This window comes from Seriola lalandi, unplaced genomic scaffold, assembly GCF_002814215.2.
Source record: "Seriola lalandi dorsalis isolate HSWRI2012SDOR001 ecotype SW California unplaced genomic scaffold, Sedor1 jcf7180002054887, whole genome shotgun sequence".
NCBI classification, from domain to species: Eukaryota; Metazoa; Chordata; class Actinopteri; order Carangiformes; family Carangidae; genus Seriola; species Seriola lalandi.
The window spans coordinates 968,433-988,338 of record NW_019525439.1 but is presented as its reverse complement, the minus strand read 5'-3'; the positions used below and the strand labels follow the sequence as shown (position 1 = coordinate 988,338).

Sequence of the window (19,906 nt, the reverse complement as noted above, 5' to 3'; positions counted from 1 at the left end):
CATTACAGCTGAACAGTAACATGAGAATCCATCAACATCCGGTGAGCGCCTCGTGTGTGCACCGATTGAAAGCAGCCGGCTGGGCAACAGTCGAAGATAAGTTCCTACCTTGAATGTCTGCCAGTGACGCCCTGTGGTAAAGACCTGAATCCATAGACTGTTTATAAAAATGGACGCAGTCTCCGGGGCTTTATATCCCATGCATATATAAACATATATACTGTCAAAGCATCTGTGTTGTATGTATCAAATGTGTCAATATCGGTCAAGTTAAGCTCAATGTCTTTGTTTTAACTTAAGTGTCAAAACTGTAAGGTAGTTTGCAATGTGGAGGGGAAGCACAGGATGCTCGGCCTGACTGTTGCCAAGGTGATCCTGAGGATCTCCTGGGAGGAGTGGAGGCTCCACTGTTGGAGGAGGAAACAGGAGACGGCCCTCCTCGTCCAGGATCTCCATGTCACCCCGGAAGTTCCTTTGCTGGATTCTTTCTGCATCCAGGACATATGGAGTACACAGAGGCGCCACCTCAGCTGCATTCAGGACCCACCACGTGTGCAGCTGTACACAGAGACTGGTAGACTGACAAAGGGCGGGAGTCAGCCTTGTGGTTTCCACCTTAACCAGTTCATCCCAGGTACATGCGTGTGTCCCGTAGCTTGTGGTTAAGTATATTGTGTATTATCATTTCATGCAAACATAAAATTAATTTTTGATCCATTTTGACCTTTGTCCTCAAGCTCCAGTGCCAAGTACTTCCAAGCTCCTGGCAACACCTGCCAGACAGAGCAGGAGGAATAGCGAGTTGTCTTCCCTACCAGATACCAGGAGAGGCAGCCCAGGTGACAGTTCAAGGCAGCGACGGGGAACAACACCTCCTGTCCTGGGAAGGAGAGTCTCCAGAGGTGAGATTCACTTCAAATATCACTGTTTCCTCTAATGAATATCAGATCTGTATTAACACACTGCTCTCTGATTATCTTTCAGTTGTCTTCTTGGACTGAACTTGGGCCCTGCAAACTTGGCCAGTGTTAGCCGCCTGGTGGAGGCCATTTGCAACCAGCTCTGCCGTCCTCATCCGGTGGCCATGTGGTCCAGAGGGACCATGAGGACTCGGTGGTCATTCATTCACATCCAGCTCTTTGAATTAAATTGAGGACTCAGTGGTAAGAGTTTGTCATAAAGCTGTTGGTGTGTTGTAATCTGTTCTGTAATTTATCTTTTAATGAAAGCTAAAAATCCTAAAACAGTCTGTGTTTGTCTGTGTGTTCCAGGTGCTGGCCAGACTCTCCCTTCAGCAAAGGGTCTATCATTGGTACAGGTGGGACAAGGACAGCTCTTAAACTTCAATGTCCCGGAGGAGCAGCCTGGACCCTCATCCAGTGCTGTTGGTCCTCCCCTCGCTCATACGCCACCCCCCACTTCTGTTCAACCACCTCCTCTGCCTGGACTACGTGTACCCAGCACCAGAGCTTACAGGAAGAGGAAGGTGGCCCGAAGTTGCTGTGGCAGAGCAGGGGCCATTTACCCCATCTGCCTCATGATGAATATAACAGGTCACTTTGATGAATTATTGTTTTCATTGTCATTAAAATTGGTAAGTACATAAGACAAATTAGAAAAGCACAAACTCTAGTATCTATCTCTAGATCCTGTATTGTCACTGAAGGACAGCCACATTTAAACATTTCTATCATTTTTGTTGTTGATTCAAACAAACATAGAAGATCGAGAGCAGCTAAACAGCCAATTAAGGAAACAGGTAATCAGCAACAGAGAAACACTCTTCACATTTGGTTTTTTTTTTTAAACCAAAACTACACCCACTTTCGCACCTAGTCATTTTGCTGAGATATGTTTCTGAAGTATCAACATGCATTTCAACACGTAAAAACAACTTGATTCCTTTGAAAGTGAAAGATAGTTGCTGTATTATTTACTTTTGCTGCTCGAAACATAGACACACAAAGTCAAGTGACTATTTTACCACCAGCTGTTTGACGTATCTTAAAGTAAAAGGGAAGTGACACTGCTGAAATTCCTGCCTTCCTCTTTTTAATAAAGCAGCCATTTATTTAGTAAAGGTCTTTACTGTGTAGTTTTGACAAGTTAACTTGGTTTTTTTTTTTGGTTTTTTTTCTCTCTGCTGTTCCAGTCAGAAGGAATAACTGTCTTGACCTGGCCTAGCTGGTTAGTGTTCTTACCCGACACGTAAATTATTTCTGTTATCTTACTGTGAACATAAAGTGCACTGGAGCAGTTGGAGGTAGCATACGGGGGCAGTGCACTGTCAGTTTTGTTATTTAGTCTCAAATTTTTATTTATATATTTTTTTTAATTAACTGTAAAAAGAACATTGAGAATAACTTAATTTATAGGCATTTTATTTTTCCTTGTTGTATTAAGGTATTTCTATTCTATCACTACAAATTCAATTAATGACTGATTTTCAGCTGATAAAAAGGCACCAATGTAATGTTGTTGATGGTAAATTCAAACATTTTCCACTTGAGGGCAGTGAAGTTTCAGAGCGGTTTTTCTAACCATAGCATACAGTACAACTGTAGTATGAACTCTATGACATCTAGTCTGACAACATGTGTAGTTAGTTTCTCTTCAACTTCAATATTTAAGTTACTTAAGATGCTGGTCTGTCTTGAACACTGCCAGTTAATCTAATTTATATTGCCCTGCCTACGGAATAACAAATGCTTTATTTACTTTTTACTGTCTGGAAATTAGGTCAAACTACAACATATCGTATATAAATACAAATCAGGGTGTTGAGAAATATTTCGAACATTCATGTACGAAAAGACCAATGGACTGACTGACTTGTGGTCACTTCTTTAAGTTAATTTTCTTGTCTCTTTATAATCATTTCGCATTTTTGGTCATTTTATGTCTTTTATTTGAGCACTATGACTTTCAAACAAGAAATAAAGTCACTTCATACAGAGGCTCTGGGTGCAGTAGACCCATTCAGTAAATCAATCCATGCTGCAGCTGCACACAATGTGAGCACTACTGTTGCTGGAGCAGAAGTTCCATTTGCATATGTTGGTGTACAAAAAGTTAAATGTGTTGTGGCATGAGGTACATATATAATGTGATACTACGCAGTTCACACATTTTTTAACCACAGAATCAACTCTGGAAAACAAATTATCAGTGAACACGAGCATGCATAACAGCAACATGGTTATTTTGGCTCAGCAGTGTGCATTGCTGTCTGTCATTTATACTGCCACTAGGAGGCGGCAAATTTAAAAATCTGATACTACATGTAGGATCTTAGATTAAACCAGAAGTTAGACCAATTTTCTATTAACAATCGCTTTAACTTTTAATAGGCTAACTTAATGCAGTACAACAAGATAGTCTGTTGAAAGTGCAACCTGAGGGCTAATCATTGCATTGAAGGTATGTTAACGTAACCCGTTTCTAAAAGGAAGGGCTTGGATTCTTTCAAGTCTACCTTAAGACAACATTCACATACCCATATGTATGGTGAAAGATTTATTAGCCATTGTAATAATTTCTCCTGTCCACATTGGCTGCGAAGTGATCCCTTCCTATAGCACAACTCCACTGTAAGTGACGGCGGACACAATCCACAGGACTCATTCTGTGCAACAATTAATTCTAAAGTTCAGCCTAAGTCAGTACGATGTTTCAATAGTCTGCCTTAGACAAAACAAGTTGGTCTTCCAAAGGTCTTTTTAGTACATAATTCTCTCCCTGCCTTTCCCTGTGTGTGCGTCTTTGCTTCCTGCTGGTTTGTGTCCAACTGTTATGAGTTCATCATCTTTGTAAAGTCCAACATAACTTCTTTATATACAAAGTTTATGATTTACTCTGCTTGTAATTTTAGCATGAAACACTGTGGACTGGATTTGATGTCCCATTTCTCACATTGTATAGTTGTGATGGGAGGAGAAAGGATTAGTTGGTTGTCTGGCAACTTCTCATGATTAAAAAAAAAAAAACTCCAAGCCAAGAAATAGTTCCTCATGACACATGGCCCCTGTCAAACAAACAAGATATAATGTGTTTATTGGTGAGCTTCCTTTAAATTACACTTTTAAATTCCTTTTAAAATAGACTTAACCTTTAAGCTATCCTGTAAGTTTGAAAACTAAGGGGAAATGGATGCATGAAATCAAGGATCAATCCATTTTCTGCTGCTAATGCAGGGTTGGGTCCTGGTGGCAGGTCTGGTCAAGTAATCGAGACATCCTTCTCCTGAGCAATGTTTCCAGTTCCTCCTGGGGGCGTTCCCAGGGCTGATGAGATATATAATCAGTCCATTGTGTTCTGGGTCTATCCTGGGGCCTCCTACCACTTGGACATGCCTGGAAGACCTCCAACGAAAGGCTTCGAGGAAGGATCCTGATCAGATGCCCGAACCACCTCAACTGGCTCTACTCCAAGATCCCTACATGGCAGAGGCAGAGGTTTGTGTTAGGGTGTTTTAAGAGTTATTTTTACGGGCATTTTAAGGACTAGTTTGGGAAAGCACACACTTCTGTTACTTCTCAACAAATGTGATTGTAACAATTTGAGAGGCAATGATTAACTCGGAGTGCCTGTAACTAAAGAGAATATGTAAATGTAGAGTAACAGGAACAGCAGGAAAAAGAGAACGGAAAGTAACAAACCGACACTAACAAGGGTTTTTTCATCCTGTTGATTCATACTTCTTGAAACACGGATAACATGACACCCAGATACTACCTTTAGGGGAACCACACAAACCACAGACCTTTTTTTTTCATGTAGAAAGCTTCCCTATACGTCACTTTAGATCATGACAGAAGCCATGAAACAAAAACCTTTCAGTACAATCTCAGGCTACAGACATGGAAACAACTTATCAATCATTTTTAACGTAAATGGACAGAACCAAAGAAACGGGAGCCAGGTAGGTTCTTATATGAATTAATTCTCGTCAAGAGCTATTTTCTAATGCAGGTCAAACTTTTTTTCCGGAATAATGAATCAATGAGTCTGTGGCGGGAAATGGTGCTACGGTGTGACACTGAAGATTTAGAGGATGATAATGTCGAGTTCGGTTTCTTCATGATGTATTTTTGAAGACAGATTACACATGTGTGCGTGTCTTACAATGAAACTGATAATGATGACATCAGTGATGGTGGTGAGGACACAGCCATAGTTTTTTTCTGAGTAGAATGATTACATCGAAGTTACGAAGTAAACTTAAAAGCTTTTTCTGAAGCTGTCACTGTACGTCACATCATCAAGTCTTCCATTGAAACAAGACATGAAATATTTTGGATGTTTGATTAAATTCCTGTTATTGTAAACGTACCCTAAACACAAGTATATTATTGTGAAAACAAACTTTTTAGACCTCTCATGATTGATATTAAACCCAGAAGATAACCTTGTATTTTATAATGTCAGCCAAATTTCAATAAGAAACATTTCACAGGGTGAGATATAGTCATACCATTTGAGAAGTTTCATTTCAGTAACCATTTAAAACCGTCTACTTTTGTGTTTTTGAACTACTGGCCCATGGAAAAGATAACAAACAGTTAACAAAGAGACGGAGAAATGTGGGCAACAAGCTGTTTGAAAATGAGAGATGTGGTTTGTGTGGGCAGTTATGAGAAGATGGAGGAAGTAAGAGGCTGAGAGAAGTCACACAGCAGAGGAGTGAGGAGAACAAAAGAGACTTCATGAGGCATTAAAAGGTCAAATGAAATGTTTTTTGCTAAATAAAAAAGAGTCTATACAGTAAAACTAGCAGCTCTGTGAGGCTGTGCTTTGAGCTGAATGCTAATGTCAGCATACTAACATGCTCACAATGGCACTTAAATGCAATGCACAAAATTGAAATTTTGACCTGGTGGCAATAGAGGAAAAGTCATGGGTCAGTATGTTTCATTCTGTGGGGACCGTAAACGTTTTCACCAAATTTCAAGACAGTCCATCCAACAGTTTTCACTCCAAACATGTCAACTTACTGGTAGCATTGGAGTAAAATAATGAGGCAATCACCACATTTATTGGGATACAACGTCTGATCCATAAACATCTGCACCAAAGATTTGCGGCAGTCTACCTAGTACATGTTGACTAAACAATCTGACAAACCCACACGGTTTCTCTGATGATCAGCCTTGTCCCTGCTGTTGTTTCAGACTATGTTGCTTACTCCTACATGCTACGTGCTGCTGTTGCAGTAGATGTACATTTCTTAACAGACAACCCACACTGATTCAGTTATAGCGTTATAACTAAATGAGCAACAAAATTTCTTGCCCTTTGACTTTCACATACCTGCTTGAAACCTTAGCTAACTTGCTTGGTGATAGACAAGTGGGTGTTCACACCAAAAACCGCCCTGCACATTAACGATGCAGGTGGCTGCGTTGGTAGCAGCATGTTGCCTCAGGTATTTGTGAGATATAAAATATGATCGAGGAAGTCCAGTAGGAATAGCAGACTGATGAGATTTACCAGAAGCCAAAACACTGCACAGTGGGTTATAATACTCTGTGACAGGATTTTACAAATCTGTTGTTATTTGTTGTTACGGTAGAAACTTTGATGTAGCGGTCATGACAAGGTAAATTCAACATTCACCTTACAAGGTAAATTGCCAGGGATGTGTGTTGGCATGCATTACATTCGCAGCACCATATAACAAGACAGTCTACTGTGTTCATTAGTATCATACAGTGAGGATCTCGGCTTTATCACAAAGGACTAAGGTTGGGTTGTGTGGTCTAGATCTGGTGACCCAGTTAACAATCATGCCCAAATTCCCACGCTGAGGCTGTTCTGAACATTGCATCCTGCAGACTACATTTAACTCAAACATGATTGTGGGTTAGTTTTATTCTTATAAGCGTCATTAGGGACTGATTAAGATAGGAAGGTCAATAAACTCCAGCTGATTCTATGATTTCAACTAACATGAGTAGCTTTCAAAAAGAAAAGAGTTGAATGAATTGAAATGTTTGTATGACATGTAAAAACTACCACCCTCAGCAGCCAGTCTTACATAATGCATCAAGTAAATGCATCTAAAGGACTGACACTAGCCTGGCAATATGGCAGCTGTTAGAGGCTGTGACTTTAGAAATCTTTGCACCAGGACCACCAAGAAAAGCATAAGATAAGAGATAAGAGGACCATACTTACTGGATAGTAAATGTTTTTTTCCCTTCTTATTAGAAACAACAGTAGCTTTCTGGGAAGAGAAGGGGGTTAGGAAGTGGTTTGTGTGTGTGCTTATTGTGTGTGTGTTCATTTGTGTGGTTGTTTGCTTCTATCTCTATGAAAAGGAGAGAAGAAAGACAGAAAGAGAGAGGCCGAGAACAGTGTTAGCTTTTTCATTTCGCTGTTGGACTAGGTTTGGGGAAGTCCAAATGTCAGAAGAAAACAGATAAATATAAACTGAACCAAAATGCACCTTAGTGATAAGAGTTTACAAATAGAAAGAACCATCAAGCAGATAGTATCTGACAAACTGAGACAAGACATCTTAATTCTTTAGTTCTGCCAAGAACTAGCAGTGAGGTTTTTCCCACTATGAAGTTGCTAGTTACATGATGTGGTCAACTGAACTGAGTCACTCAAATTTCTAATGGTCACTTAAGAAATGCAGGAAAGGTAGGTGGTGGACTCCACAGAATGACTTTGAATGGTGTCATTAATCTCATGACATCAGACTTGATTTGACTATACAACAGCTACATATTCTCACCAAAGCAGAACAATTCTGACTATAGTCAGCATCATATTATGAGACTGAGCAAAAGCTTACTGACAAGTTGGTAAGTTATAGTCAACATGTCTCGGCAGATATCCGATTAGAATAGAGAGCTTGCAGCATTAGCATTTAGCCATCTGATTCAGAGCACAGAAACTGCCCCAAAACAGGAGGCTACCACTTTGAAATGACGTTAAAGGCGAAATTGAGCAATTTAGAATTGCACCACCATTAAGGTCCAATGAAATTGCAAAAAGGAGATTCATAAACGAATAGTCAAAACTGACAAAGTAGGAGCTGAGATTTTTAGTCCTGGGTTTGGATCTAGGATCCTGCACTTCCCATTATGGTACTTGATTGTGTCTTTTGTCAAGACTCTTTCTGTACACCTCAAACTCCATGTGCCCGGTTTGATTTGTTTGTCTATGCAAAGCTCCTCCAGGGCATTGTAGCAGTGCTCTCCGGCTAGTATATTGACTTTTTGACACAAGTGGTGCATTGCTCCTTTGAGATAAGATTTTTTTTTGTTGGTCAACAAAGTGACTTTGGATGTGACTGTGGACACTTGAGATTTAATTGTAATTTACAAGTTGGAACAAATTTCAGTGGATTTCAGGACATGCACATGTTTAAGCTACATCTTAAATTAGCATCATCAATCGGTTTTCAAGTTACACAGAAATTTCTTTTAGACTATGCATTGCTGGGGAAAATACTAATGTCTGATGCAAAGGCATGTATCATTAGAAATTGTGCAACAGGAAACCTCAAAGAAGCTTCCACTAAGTTTTAACCACTGCTGTGAACCAGTTCACAAGGTATATGAAACTGTTGCTCAACCATAGCATGATGAATACACTCACATCAAAGATCTTGTAATAATATTAAAAGTTTTGTAAATGAGATTTTAAACAATAATATAACAGCAAACAACTATTTTCTATGCAAAGATTTAGTGGAGTAATGGCGTCTCGAACAGAGAACGAAGGCACACCCCCTGTTTGTGTGGTAATGTGGGTCTCTCTGTTTTTTGTTTTGGTCGCTGGTGCAGCAGTGTGTATGTGTTAGTCCCCCCTGTTAAACTGTTGGTCGTCCCCACATTTATAGACACACAGGCAGCACCCACATGTAACATGGCACAGTGCCGTAAGCAGCGTTGAGGTAAAAGCGACCTTCCAAATTTTTCTCCACTGAAGAAACCACTTTTTTTTGGCTGAAAAGGCCCAGTCGGCTGGTGGCCAGTCAAAAAATCCATAAGGTTTCAACCTGCTCTATCAGTGTCTTTGCCAGCTCCGTCAGTGTCATTCATGAGGCCAGTCCCAGCGGATAAGTAAGGATGAATTTCTTTCCCAGTCTGACTGTGGAGCCAATACTGGTCTGGATTTCCCAAGATGGAGATTCCTACAAGCTGCTAAGGAGCTCTAGCTTGACTCGGAACTGGCTTTTGAACCGGCTAGCATTGCTGAGGAGCATATCACGGCAACGCAACCGTGGACTGGTTGTGGCTAAATTGTTTATTGTTTGCTCTCATGTATGCCGGGTAACTTTATTCAGTTGGTCTTTTTGCTGTGTTTCATGGCCGCTTATACTAGAACTGAGGCCGGAGGTGTGGCAGACGAAGCACTTGTTTTGGTTTTGAGATGCTGGTCAACATCTGGTGGCAGTGATGCCTGTATAACTTTCAATATAATCCAATCATATGTAATCTGTTATTATCGAGGCAGTTAGTAATCCTTGTCACCACAATAACATTACTCCATTTTTCATTATCCTTGTATGTATATCTTGGCTAGATTGTCTGAGGATTCCATCTAAATGCAACCTTTGGGGTGTGAACTGCCATTTTGTCTTTAAAATTTCAGGGTTTTGATCTTGTTCTGCCACAAGATGCCACATTGCTTTCTCAAGCACCCACTGAGGAACATCTGAGACACCCAGAACTGTACAATAGGATGGACTTGATATTACAGTTTACACTTTCTCTTACAGAAACTACAAAGAACTACTTTTATTGATACTGGACTGGACTAAGTATTTTGACCCTTATAAGCAGCATTTACAATAGAGAGAGGCCTGAATCTAATACGTACTGTGACTTTAAGAGGATCTATTCAATTCATCTTCCCTTTTCTCACCTTTTTAACAAGAGAGAACTTTTTTAACACTTATCCATAGCAAAGATAAAAGTGGACTTGTTAAATATGTCTTCCTGGCTACTGACACATTTGCTTGCTTCCTATAAAGTTTACAACTGGGAAGGTACACAAGTTAACGATTATAAGGAGGTCATGACTTGCAATCTGATTAATGTCATTTTGAGAACAGGAAGTGCACCTGTCAGAATAATGGAACATTTTGGTTCTCAGAAAAAACACTCTGACCTTTATTTAATTGCATAAACAGGTGACCGGGGGAGTCAGTAAAAACTTGCACGTTCGCCCGTGCACGGAAATGGAAAAAGAAAAAAATTTTGTTAACATAAATGTTGTATGCACGATGTAAAAAAAAGAAATCTTTGCTTTAATAGAAATATATTCTATTAAATGCTAAAGATCTTTAAAAAGATAAATATATTAAGATAAGATATTGTAGTGTTATTGTTATTGTGCAGAGTGACAGTTTTTGTAAGTGGGTCTGTGGCTGTTTGTGGTTTAGTTTGCAGTGGGCTGCGATAACCACGTACCACGAATCCTACATGAAACACACACACACACACACACACACACACACACACACACACACACACACACACAGAGAGTTATTTTTCATCCTGTTTTTGACAGTGTTTAAATGTCATTGTGGTGTACATAGATAGATAGCTACTGGGAAAGACAAGAGACACACATCAGACTGTATTCACACCAAAGTAGCAAGTATCTACCTGTGTCGAGACTGCATTGTGGATTTATTATTTTTCCCCTTTGTTTCTAGTTATAGAAACAGCTGCACAACAAGTAAAGCCATTAAGATATGCAATTTATTAGTCAAAGGCAAATAAAAGAGGAAACTGCTCTGAAGAACAAAATTAATTGGTTATTTTTACAAATGTAATCAGTGAAAAGCAACATTTTACCAATACCACACGCTTTTACATCTGGAGATTTGTTCATGGCTCTGCTTTAAATTCCTGAGAAGGAAACCAGTTGGATGAACAATACATGTTCAAACAGGAACAGATGTTTATCTTATATGAAATGGAAAATAAGCTTATTTGCTTTTTGAATGAACAAAACCCACAATTGTCATTTACAGTTGTATAAATACAGAATGTATTAGTCAAAGGCAAATAAAAGAGGAAACTGCTCTGAAGGGTTAAAATGCTTACCACAAAAACGTAATTTTACACCATCAAGTTTAAGTGTGGGGGCGGATGCAAACCTATGAAAGACTGATCTTGAATGATTCACTTTCTTAGTAGTTACCTTCAGAGTATGAATATTATCTTCTATATTTCTTTGTTTTATGGGGGTGGCTGTTTGCCATTTCCTCTGAGGAAAAACTTTATTTACCAGATATTCTCTTACAGGGCATCAAGTGGAATGAAACCAGTGCTTTGAAGCAGATCCTGAACAGCTTTGCCAACAGGTAAGATACTAAAGCGAGGTCTTTGTTGACTTCATATTTCATATTTATTTCTTAGATTAAGTGTGTCAATGTCAAAACATGCAAGCGGCGACATATCACACACTGTTTCATGTCACTAGGTGCTAAGATAAGATGTGATACCTAAACAGGTGGGCTGCTCTGTTTAAACATGGGGGAATTTTCCTGTTTTTTTCTGTTTGTTTTACATTAGGTTGTTCAGTTTCATCACTTAGTCATCAGCAGAGCTCTATACCCACATCTAATAGATATATGATGTCATTCATTAACTGTGGCATTCTTCAGTTGTCAACTGCTGGGACTCACCATACCGTATGTTTAGTTTTTAGTTTTGTTTAGTTTTCTTTGTGGATTGGAGGAGATGAAAGTAGTCTTTCCTTTAGGCTGTGTACAGCGCCAACAGCCTTTACTCGGCAGGGAAACCTCTGTGTAGCCTGAGAGGCAAAACCCAGGGCAAAAAGTCTAGATTAAATTACATGCTGTTTAAGCTTATTGCTTTGAGCAAATCAACTTTTTTTTTTATCATCTTAGATCTTCTCTCTTCTTGATTTCAGCAGCTGACAGCAACAGGACAGTGTTCACAGAGATATTAGGGAGACAAAAATTGAATTTTGAAAAAAAAAGTAAAAAAGTAATTTGATTAACTGCCCTTGTTTCCAGTCAGATCCTGTAATAGCAGAAGCGTGGAGGTGACAGGATACATGCACATTAAGTAAAGCGTAGTAGGTATGTCAGGGTAGGTGGTTAGTATGGAACGAAGAGTGGAATTTTGCCCCACTTAAAGCCATGCAGTTAGTTAAGATGATATAAAGTGATTACTTTAGTATGTCTACTGCTGCCAAAAGTCAAGAATAGACTTCCAGTGATCTAGGAATAACTACATACCCGCTGAGAATCTAATCCTGTTTTGATGACATCCAGTGGTTCAACTTCTCACATTGTAACAATTAGGGATGCTGGGTGAAGCAGGTTTGACAAACCTAAGTATGGAGGGCAGCAAAACACACTTTATAAATCTAAGCACAGTGGATCAAAGTGCTGTGAAGCAGGGCTCCGGATCTCACCTAGGTAGATGCTGTTTTCAATCTATATGTCAATGAAATGAAATAAATAAAATCAGATAAAAGTTACAGATAAAAAGATTTAATTAAATGTGTGTTGACTCCAACATGGGTCTAACCTGAGTTAACAGAGAATTTCCCTCCAAAGTATTGCATAACATTTTATTATTAATCTGTCACATCCTAACAGGTGTTTTTCAGTCTGTGTATATGGAACCAGAGCACACAGGATGTGAAACATTTCTATTTCTGCTTTTGCCATCACCTGTTGGTGTCACTACTGTTTCTCGGCATATTTGTGGTCAGGGGTATTTTTGGGCTGTGCAGATAAAAACTGACAAACAACAGGCCATTGATACTAAATAAAGAAGCAGAGCCATATTGTATGTCATTCCTCTACATTTTGTCGACAACTGCATCTTTCCATCTGCCCAGGATGAGAAGAGGGGGAAAGCAATGAGTTACACCTTGAAGCAGTCAACCGGCTTTGGAAACCAACTATCCTGAAGATTTGATTTCTCCCAGAAAAGAAAAACAACTGATGACACGATAAATGGAGAGAAACAAGAAAAGCCTTCTCCTGTTTCTACTTCTAGCTCTGCTTCATGTCTGCACTGTCAGAATGGAGGTTGCAGACTGTCCGAGCCACCCAGATAAAAGTTTGTGATCTTTTTTGATAACTTGATTTATATCGTTATTTTGTGTTGCATAATTGATTTCAACATCTTCTGAAAAATGACAGTCACACACTGTCGCAGCTCTAACTTGGCATTTCACCTCTGTCTTATTATTTCTCACAGATCTCACCTGCTACAATGACTACGATCGTAACATCACTTGTGTGTGGAACAGTGCATACGACCACACGGATGCTGTGTGCACACTACACGCTAAAAGGAATATTTCGAACAAGTAAGGACAGCAGTCAGTAAAAGAAAAACTAGTCATGTACTTACAGCAGATGCAAATATACTGTATGTGCACAAAAGTAGTAAAATGAAATTGAACATGACTTTTTTTTTTTTCAGGAAACGTGAATATTACACTTGCTGTAAGCTAGAGCCTGTTGACATCTCCAGACCAGCGCTAAAGAAGTGCTCCCTGTACTTCCACAAAGATAACATTGTGAGTCTGAGAAGTTCTGTAGAAAAACTAACTCTATGTAACTCTCTTATCTCTAGTCTTAAATCAAGCATTATCATTGGCTATATATCTTACTTTATTTTGTATTGTTTTATGAATGTTTTCTAAGTGCAATATTGTTTTCTTCATATTTTCTCAGTTTCAGTGGTTCCATGTATTGTCCATTGATCTGATCTGTGAGGATGTGAAGAAAATTTATACAATTTCCTACAAGCCAGTTTGCCACAGTGAGTATACTGAATGATATATTGACCTTTTGTGACATAACTTGTGAGATATTCATTTTGAACTTAAACAAACTATGTTTGTGTGATCCTGCAGTAAAGCTGAACCCTCCAGTAAAACCAGATATCAACTTTACCACCATTTCCTGGTTTCCCCAAGTTGCACCCTATTCGAGACTCAACGTTTACGCCTCGCAGCTGCAGTGGAAAACAGAGGATCAGTCATGGAGTGTGTGTATACATTTTGTGTGTGTGTTCAAACTGGGCTACATAGAAATCTAGAAAAGAAAAGAAAAGAAAAGAAAAGAAAAGAAAAGAAAAGAAAAGAAAAGAAAAGAAAAGAAAAGAAGCAACACAGCCATAGCTGTGAGCCTCTGGCTACGGTTAGCAGAAGGCTAAACTATTAACAACATTCAACATCGCCACTCATCACCTGCTTTTAATCTATCAACACAACCAACTACTACAACATAATTATTTATAAGAGGAGAATGATGATAGCAGCCTGTTACCTGTACGGAAGAGGTACAGCCATTTCTCTCCATCAATGAAACGCTTCCCCAATAATGACGCACACTTCCATCTGAGGGGATGTGCACAAACATTTATGGAGCAGCCAATGAATGCTCTCTCTCTCTGAAAAGATCTCTGATTGGTCCATCACGTGCTAGATTTAATAAAGCCTGAAAAAAAAAAATCGAGAGGAAGTACAGACATCTAGTTTGCTTTCAGACCACTTGAATTACAATATGCTGAAGGAACCCAGATACCAAAATGAAACTTCTGGCCCAACATATGCCTTGGTCTTAGGCCTGAGTCTGGCCCACATACTTCCACATCTGGGCACAGTCCAGCTGTTATGCTCTGGTCTCAGAAATATTAGACAATCATGCTGTACATGGGCCATATTCGGGCCTTGGAACCCAAGTATGGGCCGGATTTATTTTTGCCATGTGCCTACCCCAAATTTAATACATGAAATATATGAATTGATGAAATGAGTGTGTATGTATGTTAAATGATTTACACAAGCAGCAGTAAAAGAACAGACATGACAATCAGCCATTAAATTTGTGTCTTCTTTGTCAGGATCCCTCCCAATACAAAGAATGCAATTTGAACATGAAATGAGTGTGTGTTGTGTATGTTAAATGACTTATACACATAATCTGTGTCTTGTGTGAATCAGCCTGTTAAAGATCCACATTTGTGTCTCCTTTGTCAGGATCCCTCTGTGCAGGAAAAAAAAAACCTTTGCAATTTGGAGCACAAGACAGAGTGCGAGATAGAGCTGGACCCCGACCTGCTTATAAAAGGAGAGAGGTACGAGGCACGTGTTCGAGTGAAGGCTGAAGAACGGGTCGGATCAATCTGGAGTGACTGGAGCCCCACTGCATCATGGGTGTCACCTGAAGGTAGACCAAAACCACCACCACCACTATCAGGTAAATGTTGTTAAATATGAACAAAATTAATTGGTTTAGTTTTACAAATGTAATCAGTGGAAAGCAACATTTTACCAATACCATACGCTTTTACATCTGGAGATTTGTTCATGGCTCTGCTTTAAATTCCTGAGAAGGAAACCAGTTGGATGAACAATACATGTTCAAACAGGAACAGATGTTTATCTTATATCACATGGAAAATAAGCTTATTTGCATTTTGAATGAATAAAACCAACATTTGTCATTTACAGTGGTATAAATACAGAATGTTTACCTCTTAGCTAATCTGGGTGACGTGCTCTGTCCTGTGTTTGTCAGGTGTTGCCGCGAAGATATGGGGCATGATCATCGCAGGCGCAGGGTTTGCCTTCTTTCTGGCTGTCATACTCTTGAGGAATGACAAAGGCACCTGGTGAGAAGACAAGAGATATTTCTATTCTGATCTTTTGTGTTCAAGAAAAATATGTTTTATCCGACAGCTCTGATTAAAGTTTATGTTATTTTGTCTTTTAGGGTTTACGAGAAGATCAAAGGTTCGCCCATACCAGACCCAAGAAAATCCTCCCTGAAGAATATGAATTTCCAGGTGAGCCTATGAAATATTTTTCTTATTTTTCATCACTTGTTTTAATGTGTTGCCAATTACAACATATTAAGGCTGCTGTAAGTTGTAGGCACAAGCAGCATTTAGGAGACAAAGTGCATCAATAGCATTAACGTAGACCTTCTTTGAAAAGCATCTGACTCTTGAGCTAGATGTTCAATTTTCTTCTCCGTTCAGTCGGTAACAGCTCTTTAAGGCTTACCAGAGTTTTCTATCATGAAAACACCTGACAGCTGCAATAATAGCAATGAGAGTGAACCAAAATTTGTCTCTAAATTTGCAAATCAGAAAACCAAAACAATGAGCTGAAAGGCGTTAAAATGCTCCATAAAGCTGAGGGGAACTGTACAGTGCTTCTGCAGGTTCGTCACTATCATCACATGCTCTGACATTACACATTATCATCTGATCTGCTGTTAATATGAAAATATCAGTTAGTGCAGTTTTCACTGTAGCACACTAGAGAACATCATGACATGAAACAGCAAGATTTACAGCCAACGTGAGATGTGAAACCAGACAGAAAAACTAATCATCAGGCACATTTATAATCCAAAGGAACAATATTTACCCAGTTTTACAATCTTATTGTCTAGTGCAGATTTAATTTATTCTTTATTTTTAATCTTTCCAATTCCTGCTCTTCATCTCCCACCTTTTATCTTTTCCCCTCCAGAATTGGTTGAGCCCTCACTCGACCAGCAAACTCTTTCTCTCCTTGAAACCGGAGGATATCATCTCTGTAGAGGTAACCTCCACTGCGGATGCTGTCACACGGTGCAAGAAAGAGGCGGCACTGCTGGAGAAGATGAAAAGCGAGAATGGCTATGAGTCGACCAGTTCCAGCTTCTCCAATCCCAGTTACTCCCACCTGTGTGCTACTCCTCCGGTCTCCTCGTCCACCACAGGGAATGTGGAGCCCTGTGCCGCTGATACACCTAATGGGTCTGTTGGTAGTCAGGTTGATGGTAAAACTGCAGAAGAGGTTAGGGAGGAAGAAAGAAAGAAAGAACTGGAGATCCAGCAGTTGCTTTCCAAAGGCAACAACAACAGTGAGCCAGTGCAGGTCATTTCAGACTATGAGAAACCGCCGGTCGAGCGCTTCAGGCTCCAGAGTCTTGACTCAGGTATGTTCAGTGGCGAAGACGTTAGTCAAGAGAGTCTTGACTCAGGTATGTGCAGTGGCGAAGACGTTAGTCAAGAGAGTCTGGAAGCAGATAGCATTGGTGCGACTGACAGCCATGATGAGGGGTCAGAGGACAAAAAGCAGGAGAGAGAGGGAGGGGATGGAAAAGTAGGTTTCAAGATGCTGTTTGGAGGCAGTGGAAGCCTTTTTGGTCAGCAGTGTATTCAGGTTTGTTCTGATTATGAGCAAGTCCAGAGGATGCCTCCTTGCAGCCCTGAGCTGCCCAGCATGGATTCAGGGGTTTGTAGTGGGAGCGAAGAGCAGGTGAGTCATGAGGAGAGCCTGGAGGACTTTGATAAGTCCATTGAATCCACAAGCTTCCAGTTTCCTCTGACTCTTCCCTGTACTTTACCATGCGCCTTGTCTTCTTTCCCACAACTACCTTTGAAGTTCTCTGGGACAGATATGAGTCCACCTCTACAACCTTCAAGTCCAAGTCACAAACTGGAGGGGATCGCTCTGATGACAATGTCCAGGTCAATGGAACCTTCTGGTGATGGATATATGCCAGCGAGACAGGAAGAGAGTTAAAAACAGATATCTCTGCAGTATGTAGTAAACGGTAAATGAGGTAGAATATGATATGAAGCACACGGAGGATTATTGACCAGCTGGATTCATTCAGTTACCTCATGCTTGTTAATCATTCTCAGCAGTACGTAACATCATAGCATTTTATACATTTATTAAGTGTTCAATGTCCCTGAAAGAAGGTTTGATTTAATGATTAGATTTTTTTCCCTGTACTCTCATAAAACATATTTATGATGAATAGTTATCATTTATTTACCTGCATGCTGAGTTCCTTAGCTTGATGAGACAACATAAGTAAACAAAAATAATGACAATATTACATAATTAGTTAGCTAGTTTTGCTATTGCTACATATGCAGTTTTAGCATTAACAGCTGTTTACTTTCCAGTCTAGAAGAAAATCTGCAAGTTCAGCATCAAACCTCATTTACTACTTACTTTACTCTCCAAGAGCTTTCTCTATCTGTGGAAATCAACACCTTGCCTCTATCTCTTGTCTTGTCTCTATCATGTCTTCTACTGAAGTTAGCACGCTAACCAGCTACCCCCAGCCCATCTCATTTTTTAATGAGAATGACTCATATTATTATAAAGACAATAATGGCAGAAGCTCTTGTCATGCGACAATCACCACAACCTGCTCCTGGCAAGAAACCACGTTTGGCAGCAGAGAAAACTGACAAATAGCCCCTTTAAACATTGGGGGAAAAAAATGAAAAATATGTGTATTTCGTTTTGCTCATTGCGAGAGCCGTAGAGACCATGATATTGTATGATTAATATCGTGAAGATCAACTGTTACTGTAGCTCTTGAGGCATTTTCTACTTGTTTTATAAGGATCCATAAATGTCACTGGTGAACATTAAAATGGCCGCTCTGTAAGTACAATGATGCTGATTTGACCAACATTAGTTTATGTGTCTGCTCCTGTTTTTTTTAAATTCCATCAGCGGGATCGGGGGTCAGAGGTCAGAGGTCAGACTCACTGATGACTGTAGATATAAGAGGATTGTGTCTGATGGAAAAAGCTATACCGAACCATAAAATGTTAGTGTTATTTGTTACTTAACCTTAGACCACCAAGAATAGCTAGGTTATTTTTTTATGTTTTTTAATCATTAAGGTATCTTGTCAAACATGTTGAATGTATTTCCTACCTCGTAAAGCCTTTGCACAGCATTTATTTTTGAATGTTTAGAGACCTTTTTACTCAGGCTTGCAGTATTCTTCTTCTCCTCTTTTAACAGTGCATTGATACTGTACCCACTGGCTGACTGTTAGTACAGGCTGCAGTCAACAGAATTGTTTTATTGAGTCTCTCCTGTGCTCATGGCTCATGTGTGTGTTCAACAAGATGTATAAACAATACAAAGACCTACTCATACTTCATTGCACCACTAAAGGTCCGAAACTCTAAAGGAGAGCTATAAGGTCACCATAAATATTAATTTTACTGATTTATATTGGTGTGGCAGCTATATTAAACATTGTTTTTTTTTTTTTTTAAAAATCTTTTTTAACCCTTTATTTCTTTCTTAATAAAAGCAAATGTCAATAAAAGGACAAAGGTTTTTGTGGATGAACAGTCAAAAAGTTCCCTTTTGCCACTCACCTGCCATGTCACTTGATTTGTTGCTGTTTTCACTCTACACTGTATGCAGTAATGTAATGTACATGCTGAAGAAGACAACTTTGCTCAATGTGAGCCATAATCCTTATAATATTGTCTGTAGTTGAATTCAACATAAAATGGAAATAAACTATCTACCTGCTTTCAATCAGTGAACTGAAGTGTTACAGTATCTCGTTAGCTGTCAAATGAATGTAGTTCAGTAGAAAGTACAATATTTCCCTCTGATATGTAGGGGAGTAGAAGTACAAAGTAGCATAAAATGGACATTGTATAAATGTACTTAATTACTTTCCACCAATGCTAATTAGCTTTCAGCACACATTTTTAATATTGTTTAATTACTGAATTCCTGAGTGAAAACAAAGGGGTGCCTATTATAGAAGCTAATAGCAAAAAGGTAAAAGACTAACCAAACCACCACAGCCACACAAATTAAAATGAAATAATAAACTCTATATTGACGTGAAAACGTATTTCTACAATAACTAACCCTCCATTGTATCAATGCTCATTAATGAGCATCAGTGTTTGTTTATATTGGTAATGAAATGCCAATTAAGCCAACACTGGAAATGATAGGGAGTGCTATCAGCTAGCTACCTTAATTTACAGTTTAGCTAACTAATGTTTGTTAGCGAAACTGTAACTTAAGGCAAAAGTTGGAAACGAGCCAACACTGTTTAATTATTATTCATCTGTAGATACTTGACACAGTCTAATTA

At 39.2% G+C, this 19,906-nt stretch overlaps 2 protein-coding genes across 3 annotated transcripts; both read left to right on the top strand.

The window, feature by feature from the left end:
* The first annotated feature begins 33 nt into the window (after nt 1-33).
* LOC111671835 (uncharacterized) lies at nt 34-2,957 on the top strand. Its single transcript, XM_087180066.1, has 4 exons — nt 34-634; nt 738-902; nt 985-1,163; nt 1,272-2,957. The coding sequence occupies exons 1-3, from the start codon at nt 346-348 to the stop codon at nt 999-1,001; spliced, it is 471 nt and encodes a 156-aa protein (XP_087036192.1). The 5' UTR covers nt 34-345; the 3' UTR covers nt 1,002-1,163; nt 1,272-2,957.
* Nucleotides 2,958-4,307: 1,350 nt separating this feature from the next.
* Nucleotides 4,308-19,329, top strand: LOC111671820 (uncharacterized). Of its 2 annotated transcripts, none has more exons than XM_023429034.2 (11): nt 4,308-4,454; nt 11,274-11,332; nt 12,847-13,070; nt 13,212-13,323; nt 13,440-13,536; nt 13,694-13,781; nt 13,876-14,009; nt 15,004-15,223; nt 15,545-15,638; nt 15,740-15,812; nt 16,507-19,329. In XM_023429034.2, exons 3-11 carry the CDS (start codon nt 12,965-12,967, stop codon nt 17,545-17,547), a joined length of 1,965 nt encoding a protein of 654 aa, XP_023284802.1. In that variant the 5' UTR covers nt 4,308-4,454; nt 11,274-11,332; nt 12,847-12,964; the 3' UTR covers nt 17,548-19,329. The 2 variants fall into 2 exon arrangements, with proteins under 2 accessions (XP_023284802.1, XP_087036188.1); XM_087180062.1 differs by lacking the exon at nt 4,308-4,454 and adding an exon at nt 4,815-4,921.
* The last annotated feature ends 577 nt before the right edge of the window (nt 19,330-19,906 follow it).

Bases quoted from the DNA above. Each gene is read 5' to 3' on its own strand.
- LOC111671835 (XM_087180066.1), top strand. From the start codon at position 346: ATGCTCGGCCTGACTGTTGCCAAGGTGATCCTGAGGATCTCCTGGGAG. The intron at 635-737 runs GTACATGCGTGT...TTTGTCCTCAAG, and splicing joins CCTTAACCAGTTCATCCCAG to CTCCAGTGCCAAGTACTTCC.
- LOC111671820 (XM_023429034.2), top strand. From the start codon at position 12,965: ATGGAGAGAAACAAGAAAAGCCTTCTCCTGTTTCTACTTCTAGCTCTG. The intron at 15,639-15,739 runs GTGAGAAGACAA...TTTGTCTTTTAG, and splicing joins AGGAATGACAAAGGCACCTG to GGTTTACGAGAAGATCAAAG. The intron at 15,813-16,506 runs GTGAGCCTATGA...TTTCCCCTCCAG, and splicing joins TGAAGAATATGAATTTCCAG to AATTGGTTGAGCCCTCACTC.